Source organism: Rhincodon typus, chromosome 14 (genome assembly GCF_021869965.1).
Source record: "Rhincodon typus isolate 14 chromosome 14, sRhiTyp1.1, whole genome shotgun sequence".
Lineage (NCBI taxonomy): Eukaryota > Metazoa > Chordata > Chondrichthyes > Orectolobiformes > Rhincodontidae > Rhincodon > Rhincodon typus.
Genome location: NC_063345.1, coordinates 18,584,117 through 18,594,737, shown reverse-complemented (window position 1 = coordinate 18,594,737; position 10,621 = coordinate 18,584,117). Strand labels below are relative to the sequence as shown.

The following is a 10,621-nucleotide window of genomic DNA, read 5'->3' as shown; positions in this document are numbered from 1 at the left end:
CTCCCTCTCCCGGATGTGCCACAGTGTTTGCAGTTTGGATTCCAGCTCATCAATTTTGAGCCGGAGATCCTCAAGCAGCCAACACTTGCTGCAGATGTGGTCACTGCCGTTCTCAAGGGGATCAGCTAGCTCCCACATCATACAGCTACAACACATCACCTGGCCGGCCATCTCTACTTAGTTAATTATTTAAAATTAATTAGTTTTTTTTAGTTTTGCAGTGTTCCCTCTTTAAGTGTTCTCTGCACCACTCACGCCCGCTCTGGGACTCCTCCTTTGCTGAACAACTGAAGGCTCGCGCTGCTGCCGCTGAAAACAAGAAGGCCGCTGCTGCACGAGGTAAGTTTGTATACAAGAAAAAAAACAGCCTGACACATTATGATGAACAATGATGAATTGTGATTTATGTATACTTGTTTTGTTCCTTTAACAGTTTGGATTTTAAACTAATTGCATATGGGTGTTGGTCTATTTGTTGGAGAGGGGAGGTGGTGGTGTGGAGAATTGTGGATCAAAAACAGAAGTTGCTGGAAAAGCTCAGCAGGTCTGGCAGCATCTGTGAAGAAAAGTCAGAGTTAATGTTTCAAGTCCAGTGACCCTTCCTATAATAACTCAGTTCTGAGGAAGGGTCATCGGACCTGAAATGTTAACTCTGATTCTTGTTCACAGATGCTGCCAGTCCTGCTGAGCCTTTCCAGCAACTTGTGTTTTTGTTCCTGATTTACTGCAACCACAGTTATTTTGTTTATTATTAAAGAATTGCAGATGCTGGAAATCTGAAACAAAAATAGAAATTGCTGGCAAAACTGTGTGTCTGGCAGCATCGGTGGACAGAAAGCAGAGTTAACGTTTCAAGTTGTGACCCTTCCTCAGAACTGAGTTATTACAAGATGGGATCCGAATGAAAATGCACCGATCACAAATCTGATGAACAGTCTTTTACACTTGAAACGTTAGCTTGTGTTCTCTCCATGGGTGCTGTCTGACCCGCTGTGATCTCCATCCAGCATTTGTCGTTTTCAGTACAGATTCCAGCATTTGCAGTTATTTGCTCCTCTAACATAACCTAGCCAGGCTGCCAGGGCTAAAGCCCAAGACTCCACCAACGTACCCTCTCGAAATGTAGGAGGAAGGAATGACAGACAGATGTGTAAAGCAAACAAGAACGTGTAGCTTTACAAATAAAACTGATAAGGTTTGCTCATAACGCACTAAAGCAACATTCCACCTCTCCAAGTACTGGTCCCCTCTTTGGACACAGCGCAGAGCTTTGCGCATACTCTGTTAACGTGGCCGTGATTGGTCGGGGTGGACACGGCGGACGCGGGGATTGGTCAGAGCGAGGAGGAAAAGGATACAACGTGAGTACGTAACCGACTGTGTCAATTTCTCGGTGAAGTCAGCCTGAGCTTCAAGCATAAGGCAATTGAACAAAACCACTGCATCTTTTTAATGTTCACTTTTCTATTCTGTTTTCTTGCATTAAAAGTTATAGCAATATGCTGACGGTGACCCGGCTGATATCAGCCCTTCTGCTGTTCTCTGGGCCAGTCTGGGGCGATGATGATTCCGATTGGGTGAAACTCCCCAATACATGTGAAGGTTTGTGCCCCGCTTCTTACTACACTGTTGGCTGCTGTACTTGTTATGCACACAAACAAACGTTCCGTGCTTTAAGTCTTTTAAAAAAAAAATCCATGTTCACTTTGACGATCCTCTCCGAACAGTGTATAAAAAGCCATAATCGGGAATTATTGCTGTTCATTATAGAAACAATGTGTTTATAGTATATTTCATAACTTCTTTAACAAATTACCCGGGGGGATCATTTCGATACCGTTTGAAATCAGGGCTACTTCCCCTTTCGGGTCTATGATATTTATTAAACTGAACCCTGATTTGGTCCTTGTACCCAATGTGGAAAACAGCAATACAATAGACTATTCTCATTGTGCTTCTAGTGTTTATAGGCTTTCTGCAAACCATTCAGATTCCAATTTAATTATTTGTATAATTACTGTTGGGTAGCACAGAGTTAAACGTGAAATTGATGGGAAAAGGGAAGAGGAACTGCTTCTTTCAAGATCAGCTTTAAGCTAACTGTTATGCTGCAGGCATTGTTGCCAAACCAACTTTATAATGTTCCTCATTGGGAACTTTTGACAAAAGGAATAATGTCTGAAATATTCAGATGGTAAGAACATAAGAATCAGGAGCAGGATTGACCATTCACCCCATCAAATCTGCTCCACCTTCAAGAAAATGGTTGGTAATCTGATTGTGGTCTTAACTCCCTTTTCTGTCTACATCTGCCCCAACCATGTAAATCTTGACTCCTTTGTAGATTAAAAATCTGTCCCATTCAGCCTTAAGTGCATTCAATGATCCAGCTCCACTTTTCACCTGCAAAAGAGATTCCCTAGTTCTAGATTCTCAGTGTGAGGCAACATCCTCTCATCTGTCACCCTGTGAAGATCTCCTCAGAATCATGTTCTCAATCCTTTCATGTGTGGGAGGTTTCTTCCTAACTACTCTGTCCAGAGCCCTCTGCAGCACAAAGACAGGCTATTCTGCCTAGTAGTCCATTCAGGGTTATGTGTCACTTGAGCTTCTCACTTTTTTTTTCATCTTAATTGACTGTCATAACCCTCTATTCTCTTCTCCCTAAAGGTAATCCAGGGGAGAGCATGGATTTTTGCCAGATTTGAAGTGCATGTTGAGGAATGGAGGAATACTGTGATGTAGACAGAAAGCTAAAATACTTTAATACATAAATTGTGTTTTTATGTGTTCCCACTTCCCTTTGTGCAGTTTCAATGTAATTATATGATGGAAGTGAATGCCAGCTTTTATTTCAGACTGCCTTTCAGGTTTTACCAGTTTTTCAGGTTAACTAGTATATAAGTATACTAAATAAAAACTGCAAGAACTGGAGATGCTGTAAAACAAGAACAAAAACAGAAATAGTAGGAACTGCAGATGCTGGAGAATCTGAGATAACAAGGTGTAGAGCTGGATGAACACAGCAGGCCAAGCAGCATCAGAGGAGCAGGAAGGCTGACGTTTTGGGCCTAGACCCTTCATCAGAAATACAAAAACAGAAGTTGCTGGACAAGCTCAGCAGATCTGACAGCATCTGTGGGGGAAAAAAGTCAGAGTTAACGTTTCCATTAACGTGACCCTTCCTCAGAACTGATGGTAGCTAGGAAAATATTGGTGTATATGCATAAGATAGGATGGGGTGGAGGGGTTAAGGAGTAAATGATAGGTGGGGATAGAGCCCAAAGAGAGAGATGACAGTTGGACAAACAAAGGAGTTGATAGCGGTCTGGCTAGGAGGGTAAATAGCTGTTAATGGAGACTGTTATATGCTAACCGTAGATAGTGTGTAATGGCAGGCTATCTGATAACAAGACCTGGTGTATGAGGTAGAGGAGTAGGCATGGGAGAGTTCAGGCCCTAAAATTATTGGACTTGATATGTATGCTGTTGATCCAAACTGCTGTTCATTACTGGATACTACTGCTTCAGTACTTCAGTCCATGCTGCAAGTGGCAATGCCAGGTTACATGGTCAGTCAGGAATTCCCTCTTAAAATGTAGAATCTCATCCTAAAATGTGTCAGAATTGTCAATTGGGAGGTGCAGGAAAAAGTTGGAGAGTGTTTCTTAATTCCTACCGGGGGGCGTGGAATGCGTCTATAAATCCTAGAGACGAGACTTAAGGAAAATGTGCTTCCGTGAAAAGGACGGAGTGAGTGAATACTGCAACAGCTTTTAGGGAAGTGTTAGCTTGGCTGTTGAATATAGATAAATCCAAATGTCATGTTTTTTCCTATCAAGCATTCCTGTAATCATTCATGAATTCCCAGGGACTCCACAAAAAAAACCTGAATGAACCACTATGCACTGCGGGTGGGGTGGGGTTGTGTTGCAGAACTGTGCATTCTGGCTATGTTGTGAACTCTCTATAGAATTCACTGAAGTAACTGGTCAAGGCTTTTCAGCAGCTTCTCAAAACTATGATCTCTTCAATATAACAGGGTAAAGGCATCATCACCCCCAGGTTCCCCTCCAAGTCTCACACACCATCCTGACTTGTATGTCTGTTGCCGTTCCTTCATCGGTGCTGGGTTAACATGCTGGAATTGGCTACCAAACAGCATGGCGACAATGTCTTTGCCACACAGACTGCAATAGTTCGACAAGGTGTCTCACCACCAACTTCTTACGAGCAACTCAAGATGAGCAATAAATGTTTGTCTTGAGGTTCTGAAATTGCATTTTTGAAACAAAAACTTGCAATTTTACATATATTTACCTTAGTTCCTAGTGCATTGGAAGTTTCAACACAACTAGCTTATAATTCAGTGCAAATTAGCTGGCTTGGTGAAACTAGAAAGTCTTAGATAGGAAATTGGAATGTTATAATAGTATGGAAATAATCAATTTTCAACATTGATGTGAGAGTCCAGCAATCTTTATTTTGCATCAAACCTTCCTTGGCCACTGTCCTCTCTCTCTATGTAACCCTGTACTGCTGCCCAACCAAAGCCTCTGACTCTGATGTCTTGTACGTTCCCTCCATCCCTTTGCCTTAGTCGTGGTTCCACTCACTTGAGTACATTCTTGAACTTGGTGTAATTTTTTGATTTATCCATCTGAGCCATGTTTTATGATCTCATAAGTGCTAAATAATGACAGTTGTTGCTAATAACAAAGGACGTCAAATTTTTTTTTTCCTCGGTGGGGGGCGGGGGGGGAGCGGGGAGTTGGGGGATGGTGGTGGGGTGGAGGGCGTATATGGTGTGTGGAGAGGTGAGTTCTACATCCCAGCTGGACACAGCTTGCCAAAGAGTCAATTTTTATCGCAATCTTTAATGCCAAATCTTTCCGGCCAAGACACATTTATGCATTTCACTATGAAACTCTATTAGGTTGATCTAGTCAAATAAAATAAGCATGTTTTGTGGTCTCTGATGGGCTCACTGGTGCAGTTCTCTGTTCAACTTGTTCCTGCTCGACCTCTCACTAGTGTTTTTATCTTTCAAACTATTTAATAGCAAGTCTCTAAGCAATTATAATAGTATCATAGAGTCATACAGGATAGAAGTAGACCCTTTCATCTAACTTGTCCATGCCGACCAAGTTTCCTAGTCCCATTTGCCTGCGTTTGACCTATATCCAACTAAACCTTTCCTATTCATGTACCTGTCCAAATGTCTTTTAAATGTTGTGATTCTATTCACCTCCACTTTCTCTGGCAGTTTGTTCCATATATGCAAGACCCTCTGTGTGAAAAAGTTACCCCTCAGGTCCATTTAAAATCTTTCTCTTCTCGTCTTAAACCTACGTCCTCTCATTTTGGACTCCCCAACCTTGGGAAAAAGACCTTGGCTATTCATTTTATCTATGCCTCTCATGATTTTATAAATCTCTATAAGGTCACCCCTCAGTCTCCTATGCTCCAGGGAAGAAAAGTCCCAGCCTCTCATTATAACTCAAACCCTCCAGACTCGGTAACATCCTTGTAAATCTTTTCTGCGGTTTAATAACATTCTAAGTTCCTCTTATTTTCTATTTGTTTCAAACTGAATCCAAATTCTTTGTTGTTTCAATTGTTCCTTTTTTGGAACTAAAATAGAAAAGAGGAATCGCATTGTTATTTCTCTTGTTTCATTCTATTTCAAGAAACAGTCACAACCAATTGTATTCATTAACTGATAAGCTAAGCAGAACAAAGATACCTTTTTGTTTCCTTAAACTGGTTGGGAGTTTTATTTCAAATTAACAAAATTATCGACATTGCTGAGAAAGGACACATTTTATCAAAGCACATACTCATCTCTGGTCTCCCATAGTATTTAATGTTATTCTCCAATTAGACATGAAGATGTAGGAGCATAAGTAGGCCATTCAGTCCTTGAAGTCTGCTCCACTGTTCAATGAGACCATACCTCATCTGATAATCTCCAACTCCACTTTCCTGCCTGATCTCCATAACTTTTGATTCCTGCTTTGAATATACTTAGTGACTCGGGCTTGAAACCCCTGTGCTGTAAAGAATTCCATAAATTCACTTAAAGGCTTAAAGCTTAAAGACTTATCTCTGTCTTAAGTGGGTGACACCTTACTCTGAGTTTATGCTGTCTGATCCTAGACTGTCCCACAAGAGGAAACAAACTACCCTGCCAAGCCTCCGAAGAACCTTGTGCGTTTCAATAATGTCAGTTTTCATTCTTTAAAACTTTAATGATTACAAGCCCAATGTACTTAATCTCTCCTATAAGAAAACCCCTCTATACCCAGAATCAATCAAGTGAACCTTCACTGGATTGCCTCCAATGCCAGTATGCCTTTCCTTAGAAAAAAGGGCCAAAACTGTTCTCAGTATTCCAGTTGTGGTCTGACTAGTGCTTTGCGTGGTTTTAGCAAGACCTCTCTATTTCAAAGGGAATGGAGTGTAAAAATAAAGGACAATAGTCAATTCCCTTCTCTTTTACCTGCTGTACTTGGATATTAGATTTTTGTGATTCATACACAAGGATTCCCAAATTCCTTCATTCTGCAGATTCCTGCAGGTTTTTCCCATTTTAAATAATATTCAGCTCTTCTATTCTCCTTGCCAAAGTGCATAACTTCATATTTTCCCACATGTTGTCGCCCACTCACTTAATTTGTCGATATACACCTTTAGACTCGTGTCATCCTCATTACTTGCTATTGCACCTATTTTTGTGTAGCCCGCAAGCTTGGCTATAGTACATTCACTTTCCTCATCCAAGTCATATATATATATAAAATAAATTATTTTAGGGCCAGTTCTCATCTCTTCACTTTGATACTACTTGTGAATTGTTCTGATAAATGTAATATCAAAGCCTTCAACAAAATGTATTTTTGCAGCAATGCTCAAGTTCTCTATTATCAAATGTCTACTTAAAATTGTCAGCCTTTCTAAGGTAACTATCGCAGTATCTTATAGAAGTATTAGACTGATAGCATAATGCTATTTTAAGGTTTGCATTGAGGCGCTTTCTTAAGGTTGTTTTGCTCTGCACATATGTACCAGACAACACTTGGGGTTCTCGATAAAAGACAATGTGCCAAATAATTATAGAAATCTTCAGGCACAGAGGAAGGTCATTTGGCCCATTATGCCTGCACTGGATCTATCACCTAGTGCTGATCCTTATATCCCTGCACACCATTTCTATCCAAATAATCATCTGCTGCCTTTTTTAATGCCTCAATTGAACCTTCCTCCAACACATTTCCAGGCAGTGCATTCCATTCCCTAACTGTTCTGCTCACTGTGAAAAAGTTATTTTGTCACATCACCCTTGTTTCGTTTGCATGTTACTTTAAATCTATGCCCGCTCATGCTTTTTTTTCTTTTATAAGCAGGAACAGCTGCTTCATAGCCACTCTGTACAGCCTGCTCACGATTTTGAAAACCTTTATCAAATCTCTTCTCAGCCGCCTTCTCTCCAATAAGAACAGTCTCACCTCCTTCAAATTGTCCTCATAATCGAACAACAGCATTAAAGTCCCTCAGTTGAGCACAATACTGCGATCACTGTACTATTATAAAACAAGATCACTATCAACGTTTGGTTCTTCAGATATTTGAAAGAGAAAGATAAGTCACTGTTTCATGTGGGACACCTCATGTGACTGGCAGACTCATGCTGGAGAAGGCTATCTAAGAGTACAATGGAATCTTGATCAACTGGGCCGATGAAGGGCAGATGAAGTTTAATTTTGATGAATGTGTTGCATTTTGGTAAGACAAACCAAGGCAGGACTTACACAGTTGTTGGTAGAGCCCTGGGGAGAGTTGTCAAACAGAGAGATATAGAGGTGCAGGTGCATGGTTTCTTGAAAGTGGCATCACAGGTAGACAGGGTGGTGAAAAAGCATTTGGCATACTTGCCTTCATTGATCAGAGCATTGAGTACAGGAGATGGGACGTCATGTTACAGCTGTACAAGACATTGGTAAGGCCAAATTTGGAGTGTTACGCACAATTCTGGTTGCCCTGCTATAGGAAGAATGCTATTAAACTGGATAGTGTGTAACAAAGATTTACAAGGATGTTACCGAGACTGGAAGGTTTGTGTTATAAGGAGAGGCTGGATAGACTGGGACTTATTTGCCTGGGCTAGACGGCACAGGTTTAAGGTGAGAGGGGAATCATTTAAAAGGGACCCGAGGGGCAACTTTTTCACACAGAGGCTGGTGCATATATGGAATGAACTGCCAGAGGAAGTGTTAGGGGCGAGTACAATTGCAACATTTAAAAGATATTTGGATAGGTAAATGGGTAGGAAAGTTTTAGAGGGATGTGGGCCAAACACAGGCAAATAGGACTAGTTCAGTTTAGGAAACCTGTTTGGCATGGACAAGTTAGACTGAAGGGCCCCTTACCATCCTGTATACCTTTATGACTCTAGAAATGGCCAATCTATGTGACCAAGATGGCTGAAGGGATGTAAAAATCAAATGGAATGGTGTTATAACTCTCTTAGCAACAGCTTATGTACATTCTGATTAAATGTCTATTTACAAGATAGGAGATTTTCACGCTTGAATCCATTGTGAAATATTTAGGACATTTTTTTTCTTATGTACGTCAGAATTCAGCATTCATATATTTCTTCCAGTGTAATGTATCCTAATAGACAATTATCCTTGGGACAATTACATGGTTTTTGGATCACCGATAATTCGGACAGTGTTGTGCACCCTTTCAAGTGACCATGTTGGTCATCTGGGGTGTTTGCAATGGTTTCAAATGGTTTCATTTGACTGATCAATGTCTGAGAGGTGTTGCTGTGAACAGGAGAGAATGGCAAGACAATGGAGTTTTGCAGGAGCTCCTGGCTTGGAATTTCCTTAACTTGCAATTTCTCTCTGTGTTTTAATGTGTCGGGTGCTGTGATCCTGGGTGAGTTGCTGCCAGGACTCTGGGGTTGGTTTCAAAACTACTAAACACAGCGTTCAGAGTGATTTTGTAGCACTACCTTTGAGAAATGTGACAGCACACCCTAGATTAGAGCTTTCTATAAATGATTAACTTTGTTAAGCATGGATCATGCACTCTGGCTATATGATCAGTCCAGCTCAGCTCAAAGAATGCAATGTACAATGTTCCTCCTCTAGTATAATAACAAAGTCTGCATTTTCGGTTATTCCTTCTTTGATTTTTTTTTTCACTCCTCAGTATGCAAATACCTTGCTGTGGAATTGAAATTGGCTTTTGAAGAAACAGGAAAAACCAATGAGGTGATTGATACCAAATACGGCTTTCTGGAAGGAAAGGGTTCGAAAATAAAATACAGGCACTCGTAAGCAAATTCTTGCAAGTTCACTGTTTTTTCTGAGGGATGCTGATATTTGTACTTCATCAGACTAAGAGGAGTTTAGTTTTCTTTCTGGACCCTGGCCAAAAGTGCAATTGGATGATCTGTTCCCAGGCTTCACCCAAAGACATTTTGAATTTGCTGTTAGCAAATAGTCATATCTGTTCCTATCATGGTGAAAATTGATTGATGTAAAAGGCAAGTTCCCATCGTTTTCTTTTAGGCTGAATTCAAATTTCAGTCTGAAATGGAGATTAAAAGAAATCTCCTTTATCTGTTGGCTGAAATTCCATTTCTTAAATTAATTTGGCACATCCTCAACTTTGTCTGTAGTGGGCAGAAGCTCATTGCATAGAATTACCTTTCAATTTTCAATTGTGCTTCGAAAACTGTAGAACTGACCAGTGTTTGGGAAGTGGAATTGTTATTTTGGAACAACCAGAGATGAGATTCTGAAATGGGAGTTTGAACATGTTGCAGCAAAGTAGAATGTATTTTGGTCTGTATTTGGTTGTGCTGAACCTGATCTGGATAGAGCTTGATGTAGATATTAATACTGGCTGTAAGAAACTTATCGAGCAGCGACTCATATAATCTTTACTTTGAGAAACAGAAAATTCACCTGCTCACTGGTAAGAAAGTAAAAGCCAACTGATTGTTTTTAAAAGGGCAATAATTCAATTGATGGTAGGGAAATTATTGGAGAAGATTCTAACTGGCAGGATTTTCTCGCATTTGTAGAACAATGGACTTATTAGGATAGTCAGAGTGGCTTTATGTGTGTCTCACAAACTTGATAGAGATTTTTGATGAAGTAATGAAGATAATTGATGAAGGTAGGGCAGTGGATGTTGTCTACATGAGTTTCACTAAAGCATTTGATAAGGCCCCTCATGATAGGCTGGGCTAGAAAATTAAGTCACATGGGAGCCATGGTGAGTTGGCAAGTTGGAGAGAAAATTGGCTTGGTCACAGAAGACAGAGGGATGGAGGTGTGTTTTTCTGACTAGAGATCTATGTCCAGTGGTGCTCTACAGGGATCAGTGCAGGGATTTCTGATGTTTGTAATATAAATAAACAGTTTTGATGAAAATGTAGGTAATCTGATTAGTAAAATTGCAGACAACATGAAAATTGGTGAAGTTATAGATAGTAAGGAAGATTGTCAAAAGATACAGAGATAGTAGGAACTGCAGATGCTGGAGAATCCGAGACAACAAGGTGCAGGGCTGGATGAACACAGCAGGCCAAGCAGCA

General features: G+C 40.5%; 1 protein-coding gene across 1 annotated transcript; it reads left to right on the top strand.

Annotated features, from left to right (window-relative positions):
* The first annotated feature begins 1,345 nt into the window (after positions 1-1,345).
* On the top strand, positions 1,346-9,569 carry LOC125484881 (protein canopy homolog 3-like). The gene is made up of 3 exons (XM_048605423.1): positions 1,346-1,361; positions 1,490-1,602; positions 9,226-9,569. The coding sequence occupies exons 2-3, from the start codon at positions 1,500-1,502 to the stop codon at positions 9,351-9,353; spliced, it is 231 nt and encodes a 76-aa protein (XP_048461380.1). The 5' UTR covers positions 1,346-1,361; positions 1,490-1,499; the 3' UTR covers positions 9,354-9,569.
* Positions 9,570-10,621: the final 1,052 nt, after the last annotated feature.